The 24,718-nt window shown below is 40.5% G+C and overlaps 1 protein-coding gene across 2 annotated transcripts in view; it reads right to left on the reverse strand.

Moving 5' to 3' along the window:
- Nucleotides 1-566: 566 nt before the first annotated feature.
- The window catches only part of rab11fip4a (RAB11 family interacting protein 4 (class II) a), a 25,732-nt gene continuing 1,580 nt past the window's right edge, over nucleotides 567-24,718 (reverse strand). Inside the window, exons 2-14 of one of the 2 annotated variants that reach the window (XM_077557558.1) lie at nucleotides 24,406-24,491; nucleotides 20,861-21,012; nucleotides 20,546-20,665; nucleotides 17,381-17,515; nucleotides 16,429-16,464; nucleotides 15,215-15,323; nucleotides 14,967-15,070; nucleotides 12,404-12,544; nucleotides 10,669-10,750; nucleotides 7,379-7,516; nucleotides 5,203-5,349; nucleotides 3,679-3,822; nucleotides 567-3,607 (exon numbers count right to left, since the gene is read on the reverse strand). In XM_077557558.1, the coding sequence (XP_077413684.1) occupies nucleotides 3,491-3,607; nucleotides 3,679-3,822; nucleotides 5,203-5,349; nucleotides 7,379-7,516; nucleotides 10,669-10,750; nucleotides 12,404-12,544; nucleotides 14,967-15,070; nucleotides 15,215-15,323; nucleotides 16,429-16,464; nucleotides 17,381-17,515; nucleotides 20,546-20,665; nucleotides 20,861-21,012; nucleotides 24,406-24,491 (1,511 nt within the window). In that variant the 3' untranslated portion in view covers nucleotides 567-3,490. The remainder of the gene's footprint in view (nucleotides 3,608-3,678; nucleotides 3,823-5,202; nucleotides 5,350-7,378; nucleotides 7,517-10,668; nucleotides 10,751-12,403; nucleotides 12,545-14,966; nucleotides 15,071-15,214; nucleotides 15,324-16,428; nucleotides 16,465-17,380; nucleotides 17,516-20,545; nucleotides 20,666-20,860; nucleotides 21,013-24,405; nucleotides 24,492-24,718) is intronic. The other variant, XM_077557559.1, reaches the window with a different exon arrangement.

Below are 24,718 nucleotides of genomic sequence, written 5' to 3' on the forward strand. Positions count from 1 at the left end.
CATGAGGGCATTAGACGCTTGTTTACATGCAAGCATGTTCAACCAGCAGTCTGGATATAGTGTTGAAAAAAAAAACGTTTTGAAATGCCTTTTGTGTAATCAGATACTCTAAAATTGTAATGTAAGTAATGTTTTGATCACTCGATTCCATCATTTGCGCAACGTTAACTACTGATGACACATCAAGTACGTAATTGACAAATCAATCCATCCATCCATCCATTTTCTTAACCGCCTGTCCTCACAAGGGTCGCGGGGGCGCTGGAGCCTATCCCAGCTGGCTCCGGGCAGTAGGCGGAGTACACCCTGAACTGGTTGCCAGCCAATCCCAGGGCTCATTGACAAATCAATCTGCATAATACCACCACAATTTTCCACTTAATGCTTGTTGAAGTGGGATGAAATGTAAATATTTGTTATGACATAAGAAACCAGAAGATGAAACCATGATGGAGAATCGCGAAGGTCCTTCCAAAGCCATCCCTTCTCCTTAATGTAAAGCAGTGTATATTTGGAGTGACTTGTAAACACCATACAGTGCTGATGTGTTCCTTATGTATTACATTGAGGAAAAAACAGCACTGTTGAACCATCAAAATGTCATAATTTTATTTTCTTTGTGGTCAAATGTATTTGAAATGTAATATCCATGATGATAAAATATCAAACTTTCTTGTCACAGCATAGAAAATCATCTTTTGACAATTTTAAAATCATATTTCCCATTGCAGAATTTGACCTCAATAAAGTAAAAACACACACGCGCACAAGTAGCAAGAATTAAACAAGCAAACTTTGGCAGATGATGGCTCAAAAGATGAATTGTAAGCTTAATGAGATCTTCAAAGTTGTTTTGGGCTTGAGGCCCAAATCACCATTTTTGCCTGATTTCATCTGTTGAGATATCAAACTTGCTCAGACTTTAAAGGGTAAAATCTTGTATGATGCCCTTACTTGCTATAGTAATTGACAGTGGCCTTTCAACACTTCCTGAAAGTTTGGGATCAATATAATTTTCCTAAGGTACTGATTGCTATGGGCCGTTAATGAATGTACGTGCCAAAAACTTTTTAAACGTGTTGTCAAAATGAGGGATTTCAACCTGCCAACATTTAAATTGCTTTAACTTGGTCAATTTTTTAGGTACCATCACATATTATACATCATTTAAAATTGATTTTGTTTACGTTTTTCAGAATGGTTCTTCAGATGATGAGTCTGAAGAGTGAGGAAATTAGTTTGTCAGGTTTTGTTTCATTGTTTAAAGATGGCTTTTCTAGTTGTTGGAACTACAAGTATGCCCACGTCAGGACTGGTTTAAGTTTCCTGATGATCCATCCATCCATTAACTGAAAAGCTTTATTTTTTGGGAATTCAATTTAATCTCAAAATTCCAGTTTAAGGGAAACAAAACAGGCATTTGTGTACACACATCTCTCTCTCACTCACACGCACACACACACTCGTCTTTGTATCATTGTGGGGAAATCTCATTGACATGATGTATTTCCTAGCCCCTTCCCCTAACCCCGACCATAACCCAATTCAAACATAAACTCTAAAACCAAGTCTTGACCCTTAAAAAAAGAGGTCTGAACTTGTGGGGACCACCAAAATGTCCCCACAATTTCAAGTCGGTCCCCACAATGGTAGTTAAACCTGGGAAAACACCTGTGTATGGGCCCCACAATGTAGCAAAGACAAAAGCACACACATACATATATACATTCATACACAGACACACACACACATACACACACACACACACACTCATAGATACAAACACACTTACACTCACACACTCAACTCACAAGAAGTTGGCGATATTTGGCTTTCAGGTGAAATTTCAGGATGAGCCTAAAATGCATTCAAACCTTTACAGGTGAACTTAATGTGATCTTCTCTAAGCTTTTGAATGCACATGTCCAACTGTTAAATGTTTCAGTACTCTTTGCACAACTTGCTGTTCTCTAGCGAGGAGCTTAACGGCAAAATTCACAAACGACAATGCTCCAGCTCATGGAGGTGGCAGGAAACGGCTATTGGAGACTGGTGTACCTCAAATGGAATGGCCTGCGCTTTCTCCAGACCTGAATCCTATTAAAAAGCTGTGGGATCAGCTGAGTCCTTGTGTAGAGGCTGGAAACTCTGCACCCCAGAACCTCAATGACCTGAGGGCTGCCCTTCAAGAGGAGTGGTATGCCATGCCTCAGTAGACAATAAGTCAACTTGTGAACAGCATGAGACGTCGTCGTCATGCTGTAATTGATGCTCAATGGCACATGACGAGTTATTGAGACATTTACATTTTTGGTTGTGGTGTACCCACCATTGAGTCTTTTGTTTCAATTAATTGTTTGAGATGAGGAAATCACCAGTGCATCCTTCTACTTAAATGTCCTACTTTCATTATATATAATTGTAGCGTGAACGTTTTACATTTTCCATAAATTTCATCTGAAAGCCAAATATCCCTATTCCTTTTCCAACGAAAGAAGTTCTGAGGCCATTGGGGCAGGAAGAGCGTTGAAGAGGCAAAGCCAAGGCTGACTCATATGGTGAGATATGCAAATTCAAAAGCTTCCACCTATTGGGTCAATTTCAAGAGAGGCCTCTCTTTTACTTTAAACGGGAAATTTATCAAAGAATCTAACTTTTCTTTTGGAGCTTTGCACATTTCATTATAGGCATGCTATATGTATAATTTTTTTCAAGGCTTATTAACACATGGCATGAATTAGGCTTATACAAAATTGGAATTTATCTGTGACTATATGATATAAATATTATGTCCTTCCTAAGTACAAACAAGAAATTATTATTATCATGACCGACTCAATTTGTGTGCTCAAAATTAACAGAATGGCACAGTAATGTCAAATAAGCATCCACTCATAAACTAGGAAGGTGTAGTAGTAACAGTCCGTCCTTTTTCTATGTCTCTTGGGATCGCAATGCTGGGTTGAGACCAAAGAGTGTCCAGGGCTGAAGAGAGGCTGGAACGAAAAGGTTTGTGAGGTGTACCGGTGTCTTCCTTCTTGCGAGGAAATGATGCCAGAATCCAGGGTTTAAATAAACATCAGATTGTCACTAGTGTGTTTCCAAGTGACAATGTAAGCTTCCATATCACAAGTCTGTCCTTTCCTGAGACATAACTAGTCCTTGCAAAGCAACAGGAGGGGTCCCGTGGTGGTTCCTCTGCTTTGAAAATGGCGGGCGTCACCTTGGTGTGGCGTGGGGTGTTGTGGAATGTGACTTATTAAACTGTGACAAATATTTTTTTCAAATGTTGCTTGGCAACAGTATGTACTATACATAATTGATGATTGATAAAGTGTAAGGGCATGGTTTGAGAGTCAGAATGAAACAAAACTTTCTATATACACATCACAGTAAAATAATTTACAACTCATTTCATTAACACATACTGTAGCTCTATATCTGTTAATCAATATAGGCCGACATTGAGATTTTCGAGAGTCTGTTCTGTTTAACACTTGATCTCTAGAATCGAGGGGTTATGGTCAAGAATGGCCAAAATGATTTTGTCCATGTATTTTCTCAAACGCAGATTGTTCTCCTCCTGTGCCTTCAAAGCATCAACAAGCTGAAAAATAAATAGTGTTATCATAAAACGAATATGATTGACAATCACGTAAACAAAGAAAGCAATCAAACCTCATCCCGTGACGCATTGTCAATCTCAGCAGCTAGACACTGGACCTTTGAGTGGCAGGAAAACAGGTTCTTGGCCTCATACAAACTCAGACTTAGAATCTGAGCATTCAAGTCATCGTTCTGATCTCGCAATTTATGGTTCTCCTGTGGAAGCATACAAATGACAGTTCCTTTCAGAAAGTGTTCTGGTTGAAATGCTATGGTTGTTGAATATTTTACTTTGATATATATATATATATATATATATATATATATATATATATATATATATATATATATATATATATATATATATATATATATATATATTCATATGGCTTGTTGTATCACGGATAAGTTGTCACATTGCAATTTTCTTCTCCACCAGAGGGCGCAATGAAAAAAGTGGAATACAAGTTTTCTTCGTATAAATGGTCAGGTGTTGTGTACTGTCTGAGAAGAAAATAGCACATTGTGAGCTAAGATGAGTGCCAGTTATCTGTTTTGCACAACCCAAAGTAACATTTTTCATCTTCATATATTTTGAAACTGATGTCGTACATAGACAAATTCTAGCAGCAAATCATGTGGACTCCTTTTTTCAGGCATCTTGTCATGCCTCAGTCACTGCTCTGTTTAAAGCTAACTTTAAACTAGAGCAAGTATTAGCCAACAAGGTAGTTTGGGGAAACGTGTCTGTCATTTTGGGGTTTGTTGTCACATATGCAAAGAATGGGCCAATGAAAAACGCACCTCTGGCAGCTTTGTTTACGTATGTCAGAATTGGTCTACAGATGAGTCTGAAGAGTGAGGAAATTAGTTTGCCAGGTTTTGTTTCATTGTTTAAAGATTTTTCAGTTATTGGAACTACAGTATGCCCACATGTCAGGACAGGTTTAAGTTCCCTGATGATCCATCCATCCATTAACTGAAAAGCTTTATTTTTTGGGAATTCAATTTAATCTCAAATTTCCAGTTTAAGGGAAACAAAACAGGCATTGGAGGCTGAGCGCCATGACGTACATGCCAACAGTTTCTAAGGACTTTATTTCTATTTCATATTTTATGTTAACGTTTGCTCAATGACCACACCCGTCACCATGGGCAGGCCATAGGGGTCCGTCTGGGCTCTAGTGACGGGTCTGTCTTCTCAACCACTGACTATTTACCAGAGAACAAGCCAAGTAAGCCAGTTATGCGCATGCGCTTTGTCAATGCTGCTTTACTATTAGCTTTTTTGCCATTCAAAAGGCGCACGTACAGAAACAACCTCTGGGAACTTACAACTTGATTTCTCATTGTGCATGCGAGAAACAAGCTGTCGGCTTTCCAACTCTCTGCGAGGAAAACAGGACAAATTACACAGGAATTTAAGACCAAAGCAGTAAAACTAAGGTATTGTATAATAGAGGACACTGACAAATAAATATTTCCAATTATTTTATTGAAGGGCTTGGGCATGCACCGCATTAATAGCTTATTCTGACCGCTCGCCACTGCCACAATGTGTATAAATGAAAGTATAATGTCTGTTGGTGTAGGAACCTGTTTCAATTTTTTGACTTCCTGTTCCATTTCCATCTCCCGAGGCTTGGCATTCTGCTCAGAAAGACCCTTGCTCTTTCCTGGATGCTCCATTTCCATCCTAAAAAGCTTCAAGTAGTCCAGTTCTCTGCGAAGATCGTCGATCAGCTGTAGGTGGAGTTAAGATTAGGACAATTCATTCAATGCCAGTCATTTTCAGAAAAAAAGACAATCCCTACAGTACCAGCCATTTTGAGCATTTTGTCCCCCAAAAATTAAGACCCACGGAATGTGTTCTATGATTATTTATACATAAAATCTACCAAATCAAAGAATATAGACTGTTTCGCATGGATAAAAAGTCTGATTCTCAGAATTCACACAAACCCTGGATTAAAATAGCTTTTAGTTTTAAAAAACATAGAAATTGATGCTAATTTTTGCTTATGTGACACCTGCTTGTTTTTGTAACATACAGATGGTTAATTTGCCATGACTGGCAACTCGCCACATAGATGACATGACTTTGTGTGCTAAGTGGTCTCGACGAGACGGCTTGCACCTTGGTGTCTGGGGGTTTGGGGGCCTGGGGGCGGCTGGGGCTCTGGACCGGTGGGGTGCCTGGCGGGCCTGCAGTGCCCCATCCTGCTGCGTCGGGTTGGGGGCGCGGGCCGTGTTGGGGTGGGGGGCGCTCCTGCTCCTGGGTTTGCTCTCCGGCCGGTGGCCCCTGCGGGGCCCGGGGGTCGTCCTTTGGCGCTGCCGCGGCCTGGGGGGCCCTGAGGTGTTGCTCTTGCTCTGTCCTGGCAGGGGTCGACGGCTCCCCTCTTTGGTGGAGATTTTCATGCATGCCAGATCCACCACACCAGCATCTATCGAAACTCAGACACAATCTGCATCTTCCTCAGGTCATTGAATCGGTGGAGGCTGGTGTTTGTGGATCTCACTCTGCTTCGTCTGTCCTTCCGTCCTTTTCTCAGTCTCTCCTTTGGTCTCTTGAAGTCTCCCTGATTTGTTGGAATTTAGATGTTTCTGGGGTTGGTGAAGGACTCTGGTTGGTGGCCCGGTGGGTGGTTGGGTGGTGTCTGGTCGGTGCTGGATTTCACTTTCCTTTCTTTTCTTTGGTCCTTCCTCGGGTCTCCTGACAGCCTCACGACTCTGGCTGGAAGTGTTCGGTTTAGGTGAACGGTATGGGATTTTTTAATAGGTTTTAGGTGAACTAATGAATACACACTCACGTACACATTCAAAATAAAAATAAAAAATTAATAAATTTAAAAAAAGAGAGAGCAATGATGATGACATGTCAAATCGGTAAAATTACCGAATGAACAATACTGAGCTCTCCAGAAAAAAATAAATAATAAATAAAAAAATAAAAATAAAAGGAGCGTTTTATAATATTAGTTCCAAAGTCAATTTTGATGAATGCATGTCGCAGACATGTCTTTTACACATTTGAGAACTATTTTAGTATGTTGAAAAGTTGAATAATATGAGACCTTTAAGTAGCTTACCGCCACCACAGTGTGAATGTGTCAGTGCGTGAATAATGTATCCATTCCATTGTAAATTGAGTGTCTAGAAAAGCGCTATATAAATCAGATGCATTATTATTATTAGTTTAAATCATTCTCTGTGATGTCGCCGGCAGTGCAGCAGACAAGCTCAAAACATTGGATCCAACTCCGCTAATTTTTGGCAAGATTGCCTTGCCTCTCAGGCTCAATAGAGGTTGAAACTTTGCCATATTGTCACTTTCACTCTAAAACAGTTGGGTCAAAAATAACCCAACTATGGGTCAAAAATGGACCGATCCTCTACTTGGGTAAATTTGACCCAACTTTGAGTCAAATTGATCTTTTAGTGTAAAACAACTCATAAATATTGGTCAGATCCTTTACTTGGGTCATTTTGTATAAAATCCAGAAAGTTGGATCAAATTGACCCATAAAGTAAATCGGTCCATTTTTAATCCAAAATTGGCTTACTTTTGACCCAACTGTTTTTAGAGCGTTCCTTCCACTTTCACTTCTGACATCATTAATAAGGCCATGTGTTGTATGAATATGTTTTTTTAATAGCATAACGTGCATCATGGTAGCCATGGCATAATATCGACACCAACACACTTTAAGACCTCTTTACATCGGAACTACGGAAGCCTGTGAGTTTCACAAACCTAATACATTACACATACCTCTTGCATGGCCTCCTTTTCCTTATGAAACTCCCGGCGATTATGCCAGAGTTTGTCAATTATCTTCCTATAGAGGTCCATTTCGTCTTTTAGCCTCAGGCTTGTGTCCTCCAGCTTGTCCATCTTCTTCTGCTTCTCCTAAATAAAAAGAGGTCAAATTAGTTTCAAAATAAATCCAAATCACCAATCGTAAATTGACGATGTAACAATTATGAAAACAATTTTAAGTATTGTATGTAGAGTTTTGGGAATAGTACATGATAATAGTGAAATGAAAGATTTATTGACCAAAGATGACTGTTGTACTAGGAACTATCAGCTAGGTACCTCCAATTCTTTATTCTCTTTCGCAAAGCTAGATATTTCGTCACCATTCTGCTGCCCCACACAGACCCTTTTCCTATGCTGATAAGGGATTCCAAATGTTTTTCTAAACAAGAGCGTCACCTTGAGACCCCCTTTGGTTGTAATTCTGCCCAGTGAAGACCTGGCTTTTCCATAGGACAGGATCGTGATGACCGAGTTAGAATAAATACACCAAGCCTTCGCCCCTCAAATGGTAAATGGACTGCTTTTTATATAACGCTTTAACTGCACCATATGGTGCCCTGAGCGTTTTACAATTTAAGCCTCACATTCACCCATTCACACACACACGCGCACACACTATCATACACCATTAAAATGTCTGTTTCTTACTTTAACCAATCACAATCACACAGATTCACTGCGCCTCAGATTGATGTCGGCATTTTGTCTGCTTTAGCATCATTAGACTGGTGCCTGGACTTGTACCCCAAATCTGTAATTGCTGTTAGTTTACCATTTAACCACCAAATCCCAAATCAATCCGAATGGGTTAATAATTGCACTTTTGGCAAAAAACAAACAAAACAAAACACATCATAGATGAAATATGAAAAAATGACTAATCCAATTTGACCATAATGGTATGGTACAATATCTCACTAAAGTGAGTACACGTTTCACATTTTTACAGATAATTAATGATATATTTTCATTCACAGAAAAAAATAACACTTTGACACAATGAAAATAAATCATTGTATAGCTTATATAACAGTGTAAATGTATTGCTCCCTCAAAATACAGCCATTCATAGATACTGTAAACACCTGGTAATAAAAGTGAGTACACTCCAAAGTGAAAATGCCCAAAGTGTCAATATTTTTTTTATTTTATTATTTTGTTGAGAGAGCTCAGTATTGTTCATTCGGTAATTTTACTGATTCAACATGTCATCATCATTGCTCTCTCTCTTTTTGTGTGTGTGTGTGCATATGTGCGTGTGTGTGAGTTTGTGCTCATTAATTCACCTGAAACCTATTAAAAATCCCATGCCCTTCACCTAAACTGAATACTTAATAATAATAATAAGCCCGATAGTCGTGACGTTGTCAGGAGACCTGATGAGTAATCAAAGAAAAGAGAGAAAAGTGAAATCCAGCACCAACCAGACACCACCTACTACACAGAGGGTTACAAATCAGAATCTTTCACCAACCCCAGAAGCATATACATTCCAACAAATTAGAGAGACCTCAAGAGACCAAAGGAAAGACTGAGGAAAGGAAGGAAGGATAGATTAAGCAGGGTGAGATCCACAAACATCAGCCTCCACCGATTCAGCGACCAGAGGAAGAAGCAGATTGTGTTTGAATTTTAGTAGATGCTGATGTGGTGGATCTGGCATGCATGAAAAACCTCCACCAAAGAGGGGAGCCGTCGACCCCGGCCAGGACAGGGCAAGCACAACCCCCCAGGGCCCCCCAAGCCTCGGCAGCGCCAGGGCACAACCCCCGGGCTCCGCGGGGCTACCGGCCGGAAAGCAAACACAGGAGCCCGGAGTGGCTATGCCATATGGGAGAAAGCCTGCAGGGCTCCAATTGGGATTTTTTCATTTCTAGTGCTTTCCATCAGGCGGACAGGGTGGCGGAAATCAATTGTGTCGCTTAATCAATGTTATAAGAGTAAATCTAAAAGTCTGAGGTTATTACAATCCTTCTGTTCTAGTTCCAGCCAACAGTTGGTATCTCTGTTGGGTTGTGCCCAGAGAATGATATTTTGTAGCTGGTTAGCTATATAGTAGTGCATGAAATTTGGTCTAGAGGCACCAAATTTGAGTCTAGACCTCCTTTGGATTTGCTTTTCTGAAGAGTAGATAGACTTATCTTTGCTTTTTTTTAAATATATTTCAGTAGAAAATGGCCGAGTCTAATGACTGGAACCAGTTAGACGTAGATTTGAATGGAATCATTGAGAAAAAAGAATTTATTTTGGGGTAAACTTTTATTTTAATGGTGGCTATTCGTCCTATTAGAGAAATAGGAAGATTATTCCAGCGCTCCGGGTCACTGTGAATGCTATCTAGAAGTGGAGTGAAGTTTAAATGAATTAAATCAGTTAATTAATTTTTTTTTATGAAAATAATAGAAATAAATAATAGACCTGGAAGAAAAAGCAGCCGTCAATGTTTCCTGGCTCCGCCAATAATATGAAGCGCTACATCCGGTCCCCTACATCCCAGCCTGTGATTGGCTCTACGCTAAGCTATGACATGACGTGCGGTGGGCTGGATTAGAACAACCTGGAAATATGAGGGCAATGCGCACAGCCATTATGGAGGATAATTTGAACTTGATAAGAAGAACTCTGCAGACTTCCAGTAAACAATATGAAAGACGGTTCAATTATGTCAGTGAGGAATGGACCAGCAACATAAATGAATAAGAGTCAAAACTGTGGACTTGACTCGGGGCAAGTCACAGACTCAACTTGCCGATGTCTACCCATACCAAAAACTGGTAAGTCTTGCTCCATTAGCGAATATCCTTAAAATTTACATAGGAGGTACGATATGTCGTACACTGCATCCAAGAAGCGATTTCTTTGATAGTGTGCAGCATACCGTACTCTACTCTCTTCGGACGCCACTACAAAATGGCGTGATCCCTAAGTAGGGCATTATATAGGGAGTAGGGTGCACAGTTGGGCACAGCCCGAGAGAGCTGTAATACCAAATTTAACACACCTGCTCCTTATTCACACCTGAGACTTTGGGGAAACAAAATGACTGTGTTCAATTTGGACAATTTTACTTAAGGGTGTACTCACTGCTAGGAATTTAGCTAATAATGGCTTAGTATTTTGAGGGAACAATAAATTTACACTTTTATATAAGATGTACATTGACAAGTGTCATGTATTCAATGTTGTCCTTTGAAATTATATAATTAAATATATTTTAAATGTGAAGGATGTATGCTCACCTGGTCCAGTTTCTCTGCCTGAGACTTGAGTCTGTACACATTAGTCTTCATTTCTCCATTTTCTTCTTCCAACTGCTGTAACCTATGTATGAAAAAAAGGAATTCTTTATTTCGAACGTGTGAAAATGACATAATTTCAAAAAACATGCTTCATCCTCCTACAGTTACAGTCTGTTTATTCATTCTGTTTGAGCATCCTCTGCTGTATCTGTGTTATTGTCTTCCATATTTGTTTTCACTTTGTTGCACTACTCATTTTATGTCTACCTATGTGTTTGCTTCATTTTCACAATGGTGTGCATAAAAACATGCTTAATCATCTGTTTAGATCTGCTGTCTCTGCTTTTAAGACAAAACCATAACACCAGCACGCATATGCTCAATAGTAACATGGAATATGCTGTATATGTCACATCCAAAATAAACAAAAATCCTCCATTTACCCACAACACGTCTACTACACTGTACAATTCAGGCATTAACACTGTTTGAATGTAGGAAAATAAAAGCGTACCCAAGTAATGATTACATTCAAATTTATTGAAAAATATTGAATGAAGAACAAGGGAAAAAAAATATTGAATGAAAATTATACTCAAATAAATGTTCAAAAAACAACATTGCCTAAACAATAAAGAACTTAAAATAAGGCCGGTATCGGCACCCATCCCTATTATGAGCATAACATTTTTATTTTATTACCATGTCACGACACAGGGAGCCGCTGCTCACCGTTATCAAGTTTCCATGCCCCTCCGCTGTGAAGTCCCTGCAGGAGATCTTGGGCATCGTAAACTTTTATAACCGCTGCATTCCCCACGCAGTTCACATTATGCTACTCCTGTATAAGGCCCTGCGTGGAAAAGGTTCCCAAGTATGAAGTGAACTGCTTCTCAGGAGTGGACCAAGCTTTCAATCTGCCAAGACTGCGCTCTGCCGGTGCACCCATCTCCCACTTCCCCGGTCGCCCTCTGACATTCAAGCCTACCGTACATCCGTCACTGGACTGAGTCTAGAGGACATCACAAATGCCACAATCCTCTGTGATGTCTCTCCGTGGAACAGTCTTCAGCCAAGTACGTCTTCGTGCACCACGACAGCCATTGAACCCTACTGGGGTCTCCCTACGAGGTTCTTCTAGCCTTCATAGCAACGTTGCTTTTCAATTCTTCAATGTCGGCTCTGCCCATCATTGTGAAACAGTACTCACCAAGCGTTGGATTGTTTACCCACGAATATGGAACATGAGCTAAGATTAAACCGTCGTGAGACAGGTTGGTTTAGCTTTGTGGTAGACATTGGAAGTAAACCAGAGTGAAACACGATGGACCGCCTCAAGCCTACTCATGTGGACATCGATGTACCATCACAGTTGCTACGGTCTCCGGCCCAGGGCTGGCTCCGGACCTGCCACCGGCCACTGCCAATAAGAGCGATCAAAAAGTTCAAGGGCAGTAGCTTCTTGCTTGCTGAATGAACAGTCAGTTTTGTAGGTGGAGGGTAAAGAGATATGACTTGTCATCACATCCTCGTCTCATCATTTAACACATCTATATATATATTGTATATTACCAACAGTCCTTAAAAGCTTAATGATAGACAAAAAAAGCAGACAAAAAAAGAGAAAAATAAATACTTATAAAAACTGAGTGTACTACAGTGTAATATACCTCATTTAATCAATAAGAACCAAAGTGAGTACCAGTCAAACATTTGAAGTTGGTTAGCATTTTACCTGTTACACAGAAAGTCTATCTCTGTGTTTCTTTCCCTCTCCATCTTGCCGTAAACTTCGCAGTGTCTCTTAGTCTCTTCCTCCAGACTCTGATCTGCCTTTGACTCGACATCCCTCATTTGCTCCTCTAGTTCATGCACACTGGCATAAATACATACAAATCATGATGAGTGATATTGCTAAAACATTTTAAGTACATAAATCCGTTACTTTTATGGCAACATAAAAAGCCTGGAAAAGATCACACACATTAACATTGTGTGTTATTGTCTTTTTTTTTCTTTCTTTTTTTTTTAAACACAATGGGAGCTTACCATTCTCCCAGAATGGATTTTGTTCGGCTGTATTGTACATGCTATCAACAATAGACTTGAATTACACAAGTAGAATTGGGCTTGAAGTTTAAAGACAAAGCAACCTCAAAAGATAAACAATTAGGAGTGCTTTAAAAAAAAGATGAATATACCCAAAAGGTACAAAGAACTTTTGATTGGTTTAACAGGTTCTTGTTCCATTTCTGTTGATTTTATAGGAACTCTATCAAGTAGATTTTTGTTAAGAAAAAGGTCAGTGAGTAGTCCCATGCATTTGGTCCAACTCTTTATGATGTTTGACAAAAGGCCCAGTGCATGAGTATGGAGATTATTAAATTAGCTTCTTGAGTTAGTCACCACCAAGACACAGACTAGAGAGGCTTTTTACTTTGAAAGTGGTGAATGTGTGTAATAATAAAAAAAAAAGCTGGTTGATTAAATTTATTAATTGTATGAGAGTCAATGTTAAAAATGAGCAGGTGGTATATCACTGACACAATGTGTCATTACTCCTGGATACATATGTCATGTTAAAGTATTAATATTAAATTGGTTGACTTCTTGCAACCAATACATATTAACAAAGCTCTTCCGTGAGCCGTCAACCTTTATTGGTGGAGGATTTTGTATGTGTTATCCTAGGCCTTGGCTAGTTTACTCATGCAGACAGGGACAACACAAAGCATGGCTCAGAACACCCTATGACAATAAGTGAATGATGTTTTCCCTCGCCTGGATGTGGGTTACCCCCTCTGGACCAAGCCCTGGAGGCAGCCTCAAGCCTCCTCGCCTTTGCCGCGCCAAGCCACTGCAGTCTCACAACCATGTTCCTGAGCAGGCGGCGCGAGCCCTGCGGCCGCCATCGGATCCGCCACAGGCGGCGCACATCCCGCGGCCGCCATCAGATCAACCCCAGGCGGTGCAACTCCCACGGCCACCATTGGATCCACCTCCGGCAACACAAGTCCCGCGGCTGCCATAGGATCTACCCGTGCGCCGCCGTCTTCTCTTGTTTCGGCGGCGCAAGCCCTGTGCGGCCGCCATCAGATCCACATCCGGCGGCGCACGACTCACCGCCGTCTTCTGTTCCTGGTCCTCATCTAGCGGCACACAACCCGGGGCTGTCTTCTGGTCCTGGTCCTTGTCCAGGGTTGGATTTTTGTTTGATTTTGAAAGTTTGTGTCCTTTGTGTCAGCTGTGTTTTTTGTGTTGTCCCTGTTTTTTTCCCTTGTCTCATCAAGCTTTAAGTGATTTACCTGTGTTTGCCTAACCTTCCTCGTATTTCAACCAATCAGTGCCCCCTGCCAATTGTGTCTTAGGTGTGTCTCGTCATGTCAATTAGTGTTGATGTAGTTAGTCTCCTGTCTTTTGTTCAGTCCTTGTTGGTCTATTGTTTGTTGCAGTTGCTGTATGTCTCTGTATCTGTATCATCTGTATCATGCTTTGTTGTTTCCCCACATCTTACCGCGCTTTGGATGAGAACATTGTTGTTTTGTTTTGATTTTTTTATCTGTGCCTCCTTATTTTCGTTTGAATAAAGAAAAAAATTTGGGGGGGACTTCGCCTCGTCCTCCTCGCCTCTACTTCCTTGCACTTGGGTTCTCAATCACGCCATCAATCCTGACACTTCCACTAGCTGCTTTTATTTCAAACTCTTTTTTTGGATTACTCTCTTCCAGTCACGGAAACAAACCCCCAGGTCCCTTGAGGCTATGCTGCCATCTATGGGTTAGCACACATCATCACTACAGTGACTATTCATAAAAGTTTTCTGGCCTTCGGCGACATACAAATGAACCCTTTTTGATCAGTTTCTCGTGGAAATATCCGTACCCTTTCTTCATTCTTCTTTTTTTTGGGATGGGGTTTTATTATACAATGCTAGTTTCCACATCTGCGAAGGTGATTTTTGGCAAATGCTTGAGATGGTGTACAATATACTTTGCAATCCACCTTGCTTCTAGCGCCTAATATAAGGACCAGAAGTTGAGATGTAATACGACCACTTAGCTTCCGGGTTTTGTTGTTGTGTGCGTGTGTGTGTGTGTGCAGACTGTTCAGGATGCATTCAAGAACAGCTCAGAAAAATGTTTTACGAAATTTCACGCACTAATGAATTGAATCGTTTTAATGGTGGTAAGTGTGTGCGTGTGGGGGACTGTTACTTTCCCCTGAACGCTGCGTCAACTGCATGCATGTCTACTTCTAGGCAATTACAATAAATTCGTACAATGTGTAGGACAACCTACCGATGGACAAGTTGTGTATTTTCCTGTTTGAGTTTAGACTTGAGCTCCCCATTTGTCAGACTGTCACTCTCCAGCTCTGTCACCTTCTTCTCAAGGTAACTCACCTGAAAGACATATCAGTGTTATACACTATTGCCCATTTATACAATATCTATCAGGTTCTTGTCAAGTTTTGTATACAATACAATGAGAGAGGACGGTGGAGGTGAAAAACACTTACTAAGAATGCATTTTGTGTGAGTCAGTACCTTCTCTGTAATGTTAAGATCACAGGAGTCAATACTCTCCATGAACAAATCTTCTGTGCTGCTGCATTGACTGGAATCAAGCACGTTGTGGTTGGCCTGAAACAGTTGGCTGGAGGGAGGATATGACATATTAGAAATAAAATAAAATTACAATTTTCACTCCACTTGGAACAAATCACATGTTACTGAAAAGGTATTGCTTAGAAAAAAAATTCAAGGTTACAACAATGGAATATACATAAAAGGCAAATGACAATGAAGTGATGAAGTCAACAAATTACTCTATGAGAAAAAGTAAGACTTATAGGCTAAGTTAACACTGCAGGTCTTAATGCTCAATTCAGATTTTTTTTTTTTAATTAAATCTGATTTTTTTTTGTGTGTGTAATTGTGCACATTACATAATAATTGCGACCTCAGTCTGTCTGGTGTGTGAACCAGATGTGTCCCCAAAGTGACGTCAATCGGGGCTCATCTTTTTATCATCTCATATCTACAGAGGACCGATCAGGGAGGAGGTAGAAATAATATTTTGGGGAAATGAAGCAAGGCTTTTTAATCTCCTCATATCATGGAGACGTCTACTAAAGATGACATCACGTCATTGCCGCGTGTATTACAGTAAATTAACCGTCTGCGTGGCTAAATTACTAATATCACCACAAATGTCCACTTTTCATAGTTCAAGTGGGATTAAATTAAAGTCAAATATAAAGTCACCACTGTTAAGCAAAACTATTTGTGGACAATTATCCAGAGTACTCTTCCCCGTCCCCCCATATTCGGCTTTCAATGAGGTCTTGGTTGGATATAGGCTTATGTGACCTGGCTGTTCAGACAGAGGTCGCATTACAAAAAAAACAAAAAACAAAAAACTGGTACATATCCAATTTAGAAACACATATGAAAGTGGTCCAGGTCGGATTTGAAAAAAAAAAAATCGGAATTGAGCCGTTAAGACTGTCCCAAAAAAAAAAAAAAAGATACAGGTTGTGTATGGGCAAAAACAAATCAGATTTGGGTCGCATTTGCCTGCAGTGTGAACCTAGCCTTATTTGGAATATTTAATTTGTTGAGATCTGGGATGTATTCTTTTTATTTTTAAGTCTATAAGGCCTATTTTACCATAGCATAGCCTTTTTCAAATTTAAGTATAAAGTAAAATTACTATACCATAGGGCCTATTAAACAAATACATTGGCAAAATGACTCACTGTCCGAACGCTGTACTGGATATATTTCTGTTGGGTCTGAAACACAATTAAAGAAAGAAAATTGGTTTATTTCACAGTAATTTGTATTTTATCGGCATTAAGTTTTTCCTTCCCATAGACGCTCACTAGAGGGAAAAAGCTTAATGTGGCTTAATATTACAGAACTACGACCAATCCTCACCAAAATTCACACACATATATCTACTTATAACCTCTTCAACCTCTAAACATATCAAAACAATCGCTACAGTATTCTGGATTGTATGGGCATTAAGCTCCATAAAACGTTCACTGTAGAAAGCTTAACGTGGCCTAATGTTAGAAAACTACATCCAATCGCCAACAAAATTCATATGCACATCTCTACTTATGCCAACATTACGTCACGTTAAGCTTTTTTGTATGGAGAGGAAAACACTTAAAAGGAACCCTGACTGTAATGTCAACTTTTCTCCATATGATTTATTTGGTTGTTACTGACATATCTATGGGATTCGTTTTTAAAAAATCATTTCCAGTTTAATATGTTTTGTAGAAGCTTTATTTGTACGTATGCCGCCATTGTTGTTTACACTGCAAAACATTCAGTGCATAGTGACGTAGAATAGCAGCTGGCTCTCTGCCGAGTAATGCGAAACTGGTATAAAGAAAATGATGTAAGTCTCTGTAGTGTTCCTAAAAGGATGATTAAAACTCTTGAATGTGTCTGGTGAGTGGCGAGAGCACGGAGTGTCAGAGGGTGACTCTGCCGATTGCATGTTGTTTCATTAGGAACGCTACGAGGCTTACCTTTACAAATAAAATGTATTATTAATCTCATTAAACAGAAATAATCAAATGCTCTCTGACATAATACAAAGTAGTTGTAGTAACAGTTTAACAGAAATGAAAGAGCTCAGGCTAAACATTGGATCTGTGCTTGTATGTTTTGGTATGAGTGCATATACTTAACCTGATGGCCTTGATGTTTCGAAGGCGAGCATCCAAATCATTGAGCAGATTCACTTTCTTGCAGCACTGAGAACAGTTAATATCCAGCAGTTCACTGGTCAACAGTTGCCGCATTTTCTGAGTTGTATTTTCTTCACTGAAGAAAGATACAAAATTATCCACACTGTTAACTCATCATTGGTAAATCAATGAGAAAGAGTACTTTTGGTGCAAATACACAGGGCTCTATTTTTGTGACCGGCGAAAGTCCGGCACGCCGAGCCGCATAAACCTGCGCGAATGTTATATTACTCCAGGTTTCAGTAATTTCGCAAACAAGTGCAAGCCAGTACATTTAAAAAAAAAAAAAAAAGCAGTTTGTGACGTTGTGGGCATGAACACCGACTTCATTTGTCACCAAACAAAGCAACTCCTCTGATTCCTTTAAATGTGGTATGAAGACATATCAATGGGAAAAAGGAAGCAGTGTACGTGCATGACCAGAGCATGGATGCCCTCATCAACTACAGAATGAGCTATTGGTGATTTCAATATGTCCGTGGACCTCCTGCATGTATCCCTGCTGTGATAGTTAATGTGCTCATGATAATAATAATGTAATGTGTTCAATGAATTTGATTATTGACTCAATATTGGTGCCCACTGTTATTAATGAAACAGCCACCACACATGTTTACGGAGCTTGTGTATCTGTCTGCCTGCACCTCAATCAAACTCACCAAAATTACAAGTGGACAAGTGGTGTATTTTGTGTCAGGAGTTAGACGTGGTCTGGAGGCGTAAGTTTAGACTGACTTTCAGCCACCATATTGTCAGATGTGCCAGGTACATGGGCACACCTTCACTATGCCAAATTACCCAGCATGGCGCAGCGCAGTCAGCCAAATTTCCAGGAAACGCCGACATTTCCGCATGCGCCGTCTACAAAAATAGAGCCCTTAGAGTCTGTTTGAGTCCTAGCAAAGTGATGGGAAATACAGATGAGGTTTAATACACATGCAGGAGAAAATGACACCTTGGCATAGGAATGTAATTCTTTTTGTGGTTTGTAACTTGATGAACAATTTACGTGTATATCAAAGCAATACTCCCCAATCCAAATGAACTGAAATGCCAAAAATCCGATCCAGCACCCCCTCACCTAAAACACAATTTTTGGTGATGTGTTTTTAATAAAGACAAATTGCACCAAATGTATTTTCAAAATATTGCTTTGTGTGTTTGCCCCATTCAATAAACTCCACACAATCAGCGCTGTATCTGACATAACTCAAATGTTGGCTCTCAAAGAGAAGCAGAAATTTCGAACAAGTGAGTTCTGCTGCGTTGGGCTTGGGGCGCGGGACGTTTTGGGGTGGCTGGCGCTTCTGGCTCCTGGACTTGCTCTCCGGCCAGTGGCCTCTGCGGGGCCCGGGGGTTGTGCCTTGGTGCTGCCGTTGCCTGGGGGGTTCCTGGGGGGTTGTGCTTGCTCTTTCCTGGCCGGGGTCAACGGTTCCCCTCTTTGGTGGAGGTTTTCATGCATGCCAGATCCACCACACCAGCTTCTACCGAAATTCTAACACAATCTGCTTCTTCCTCTGGTCGTTGAATCGGTGGAGGCTGATGTTTGTGGATCTCACCCTGCTTAATCTATCCTTCCTTCCTTTCCTCAGTCTTTCCTTTGGTCTCTTGAGGTCTCTCTAATTTGTTGGAATGTATATGCTTCTGGGGTTGGTGAAAGATTCTGATTTGTAACCCGCTGTGTAGTAGGTGGTGTTTGGTTGGTGCTGGATTTCACTTTTCTCTCTTTTCTTTGATCCTTCCTCAGGTCTCCTGACAACCTTACGACTCTAGCTGGATTCTGAAGTATTCGGTTTAGGTGAACGGTATGGGATTTCTAATAGGTTTTAGGTGAATTAATGAGCACACACTCACACGCACGCACATATGCACACACACACCCTTACATGCACATACTCACGCACATAGAAAAAAAAAAGAAAAAGAGGAAGAAAAAAAAAGAGCAAGCAATGATGATGACATGTCGAATCAGTAAGATTACCGAATGAACAATACTGAACTCTCTCCCCAAAAATAATTACAAAAATAAGGTAATCTTGTGTTCCTGGTTTCTTCCCATCTCTCGTTATTGTCTAACTACGTCCACCTGTGTGTGTCTGCCCTTCCCTGCGTGTGACCAATCAGTGCCCTCAGCCACTTGTGTTCCCCCGGGTGTGTCTCATTAGTGTTGGTGTATTACGTCTGTTGTTTTTCTCCTGTCAGTGTGGGACCATTTCCTATGCTACGTGTGGAAGTTCGTGTGTCTAGTCTTTGTATCAGCCAAGTCTTCTTCGTCTCGACCAAGTCTCCTCCATCTTAGCCAAGTCTTCTTCATCTTAGCCAAGTCTTCTTCGTCCTCACCTCCAAGTCTTTTTCATCCCCACCGCAGTCTTCTTCATCCCCACCGCCAAGTCTTCTTCGCCGCCACCGCCAAGTCTTCTTCGCCGCCACCGCCAAGTCTTCTTCGTCCTCACCGCCAAGTAGCCTTCGTAGCCTTCGTAGCCTTCGTAGCCTTCATCCTCACCGCCAAGTAGCCTTCGTAGCCTTCGTAGCCTTCGTAGTCTTCGTAGTCTTCGTAGTCTTCGTAGTCTTCGTAGCCTTCGTAGCCTTCGTCCTCACAGCCTTCGTAGCCTTTGTCCTCACAGCCTTCGTAGCCTTTGTCCTCACAGCCAAGTAGCCTTTGTCCTCACAGCCAAGTAGCCTTTGTCCTCACAGCCAAGTAGCCTTCGTCCTCACAGCCAAAGCAGCCTTTGTCGTCACAGCTAAGTAGTCTTTGTCACCGCCACAGCTAACCAAGTCGTCCTTGTCACAGTCAATTCATCCTCATTCATCCAAGTCGCCCACGTTCTGTCAGTCTACTCTTGTCCCGTCCAGTCATGTTTGTCTGCTCACCTTTCCCACTATGTGTGTGTTATTAAAGTTTCTCTTCTTGCACTTCATCCCTTCCTCGCTGCCTTGCTTCCCCGCATTTGGGTCCACTATCCTTCTACCAGTCACGTACAATATGACAATAACTGAAGCAGTCAGTTAAACCCCTACACTACTCAATTGTTATATCTATTCATCTGTATTTAGCCATTTGAAAAACACACACATGCAAGTGAATGTTTTGTTTTTAACCACCAACCTCGATGGAAGGGAGGAGCCCACATTTGAGAAGCATTTGGGTTGGGAGTCAATTTGGCTTGGGCTGCTTGGAGAGTAATCTACATCCTTCCGTTCACCATAGTCTTCAAAATTTTCCTCCCTAGAGATCAGAGATGCACAAGTTAGAAAATTAAGGTTGTTCTGCCTGCACTTCAAGGCATGATGTAAACAAAGATTAATTATTGGCAAGGAAAATCACTATGAGAGATTCTCAATCAAGTACGAGTGAAAAGGGCACCAAATGGATGTTTCATTTTGTGTTTCTGTTCCTTTCAGATGTTACACTGTAACTGACCGGTTTTGCAAAATAGTGTCCAGGAACTCAGCGTTGACATTTTCAGTACAGCGTTCCATTTCACACTGCTCATGTTCCTTAACATGCATGCTGCTTTCTGGATAAGTCTGCGTGCACAAAATAACAGGAAGGTCCAGTTTTGCTTCTCTATCCTAGAAACAGAAAGACACAATGTTAGAGTAATAAATGTGTGCACAATGTACTACCTTTATCTGATGTTCCCGACCACCCCTGGAATGAGTGAAATCCAAGATATATATATATATTTTTATAGAATTTACGACACTTAATTAGTTTTGTGCATTTTAAACACATTTTTAAAGCAATTCAAACACATAATATATTGAGACGGCGCAAGAGTAATGGATAATTATAAACAGTATAAAGAATTAGACAAAGTGCAATTTCTGGAGAAATTGCGTGGGAATGCTGAAAATGCTGAACACTGAACAGTATCAGAGAGCTGGCAATCATGAGCAGTTGTATGTATGGAAGTGGGCGTGGAAAGTGGGACTTAGAAAAAATTCAATGTCTGTCCCATTGAAAATGAATAGGGAAAAGTTATTTAACGTTAAATACTGTAAGTAATGTGGAATCAGACGATATATATACTCCGGGAGGCGTGAAATTTTTAAGCAAGTTGAAATTTGAACGGTGTAAATCAGAAGTATTATGTAGAAGTTGTTACACAGCAAAAAAGCGTGGAGAATAAAAAGCTAGATATAATAATAATAATAATAATAATAAATGTTAGAAACTTTACTGTATATGTGAGAATGCTGTTCAGCTTTCTCACAGTAATAAAGTAACAACTGTAATAACACTTACAAAAGAAATGTGTGATATAGCGGGACTGTGACAACTGAATGGTGGGTGATTACTGTACTGCTTGTCTTCACTAGGGTCACTTGTGTGCCGTAGCTTATCCCAGCTAACTTTCGGTGAGATGACGCGCTCACCATGGACTGGTCACCAGTCAATTACAAGACATTGTTCATGCTGCTTTTGAGTCTATTGCCATTCTGGAGCCTGCTTTGCTTACAACTGTGCCAAGATATGGATCACTACTGCAAACTCAGTCCTACAACTGACTCCAACCCTTCCACTCCTTTTGTCATATGTCATTTGTCAGACTGGAGAGTTTTCATTGGCGACTATGTTTCAATTTTATTTTGCTTGATGAGCTTTCTTAGGGTAACCTTGCCTGCAAGAGGAATTCTCCCGGGATTTGTGAGCTCACAAACCCCCGAGAATCCATCTTATACTGAGCCCGCTGATTTTCACCGATCAGAACCACTGGTGGTTCGGACCAAGATTGTGTTTTGGGGGGTAGGATATGCAGCTATGGCCATGGGAAACAAACAAACCTAAAATGGATGAATGCCTGGATGCTGCAATTAATTCTGTTCTCGCAGAATTGCTCACAGTTTCCTTGTTGAATGAAGAAGAGCGAGAGGCACTTCATGCATTTTTAGCTGGTAAAGATATTCGTGCTTATTCTTGTTTTAAACCTACGACTACGACGTTTTCATCCGTTGCCATGATTGGTTAAAAACAAAAGTTTTGTTAATGTGCATAAGTTGCCGAATTGCCCAATCAGCTTGAAGTATTGTACTGAATGCCCTGCCTTTTTCAATCAAATCACACTGGAACAGTCCTAGATTGATATTGTGGAGAACTCCTTTTTGTGATTCACATGATCAATCTGGCTCTTGCCAGGTTATTTTGCATTGTTTTGAAAAGATCTAGTTTTATTTCATGTCATGTCTTGTTTTCCTCTTACCGTGTTCATTTTGTGTCTGCGCTATAGGATTTTGCTTTCACCTTTTATTGTCAGACCTCTTCCTTGTATGTCATGATCTTTTGACTTTTGCCTTATTTTGATTAGATTTAGTTTTGTTTCATGCTGTGTGTTGTTTTCCTGTATCCCTTAATCATGTCTTGTCTGCTTGTTAGATTTTGGTCGGTACCTGTTCGTGTCAGCCTTTTTCCTTGTGTTTACTAATGATCTTACTGCAGTCCATGTGTGTGTTGTTGTCTTGTCAATTTGATTGTACTGTACTGTGCTCCTTCACATCTCGGAAGCAGGTAAATGCCAAGCTACTTAATTTTTTTCACTCGAGTCACTCAACTCAACCTCCCGTCTGCCTACAGTAACACGCCCCCCGCCACCCCACGCTCTGCGATTGGCTGGAGAGTAAACAACTGTCTGTACAATCTGAACGTCCCGCTGCTGGCAAAACAAACACAAAATTGCAAAATACAGACTGGGAAGAGGGAGGTTGAGGAAAAAATCACCACACCACATTAACAGAAGCCCAGAGGTGTAGATTGAGAAGGAGTTCATGTTTAAACATCCTGTATTTTAATAAGAGTCAAAACGTTGGACAGTGCCTTTAAAGGTAAACTTGTTTACCTCAATGAAATTTTGACTAAACAAAATGCTGACATTGCCAAAAGGGCGCGACAACTGAGAAAGAATGGACTTATCAAGAACACATGGACAAAAGACTGTCGGATTTTCATTCAAACAAAAGAAAACTCATCTGACCAAAAGAAAACACAGATCGTCAAGAGTGGAAGAATTGGCGGAGTTTGAGAGACAATAATTGCAATCAGTAATTCACATCATTAAATTGTGGATTATGTCTTACCCAAAATAAATTACTGTAACATATTACTAATTAACTCAAAACTGGAGTTTTTATGATTTGAATAATGTAAATATAGCATATGAGTCCTTGTTGACAATGCTAAAGGGTAACATGTATTGCTATTCCTGTAAGAATGTAAACATTGTTTGATTAATTCTGTTTGGACATTTGATGCAACATGCAAGGCTGCCGTGATAAGGTTGTATTGTAGCTGCAATGAATCTGCTCTAAATATTTACAATGGGGTTGGTGAACATGGTTTCGGGACGCTATTGGCGGGGGCTACTCTGCTGGGTGGGCTGGCGTTGGTGAACAATCAGGAGTATAAAGATCTGGAGAGCTGTACCCACTCTGGAGGTGGTGTCGGGTATGAAGTCTTCTAAGCATCAATGGATGCTGGCAAAAGTGGTGGCTGAGCTGACCAAAATCAAGTGAACATTGCTGTGGACGCAATGGTCAGAATGCAAGCCGATCTACCCTTCTGGAAGCCACATCATGTGAGAAAACTGATCTAAGGTCAGCGAAGACGCTTGGTGGCATCTGGGGACAGATTTACCAATTCCAAATGATTGGTACTAGCCACAAATTACACACGGACATTCAAGATGAACTGAGCGGGGCGCAGACATAAGTCTGGGATTTAAGGATAACGATATGAATCAATGACTATCATAATCAATGTATTTGATTGACGCGTTTAGTAAGAATCGATGGGGATGGGTTACTAATAAGCCATGGCTTCTACCCGTCAGGCCTTCTTTCGGATGTCAATGTTGCAATTGATGTGATAGATGTAACCTGTAATAATGTGTCCAAAAGGAAAAAATTAATAAAACTTATTTTCCCTCTGATTGTGTGTGCGTGCGTGTGCGAGTGTGTGTGGTATTTTACCTGGTAATGGTAAAAACTCTCCATCAAAATTGATTGGTTAGAAGTAAGATTGCAAGGACTTGAAAACATTGTCAGTGTCTCATAACCTACAAAAAAAGGGAAATAGTTTAAATGTTTAAGGCCTAGAAAAGCCTTTTAAATGATACCATCTGGTGAAGTCAATGGGTTGCAGACTTGATGCATTTATTGCAAGTAAGGGTTATGCCACCAAATATGAAATATTATTCACTTAAAGTTCAAGGTGCATTGTGGAACTTTTTTTACTCACGATTGCCACCTCTGGCCTAAAGTGTACTGCAGCCTCTGTGTCAAG

The sequence above is a fragment of the Vanacampus margaritifer genome, chromosome 2, assembly GCF_051991255.1.
Source record: "Vanacampus margaritifer isolate UIUO_Vmar chromosome 2, RoL_Vmar_1.0, whole genome shotgun sequence".
In the NCBI taxonomy this organism is placed as follows: Eukaryota; Metazoa; Chordata; class Actinopteri; order Syngnathiformes; family Syngnathidae; genus Vanacampus; species Vanacampus margaritifer.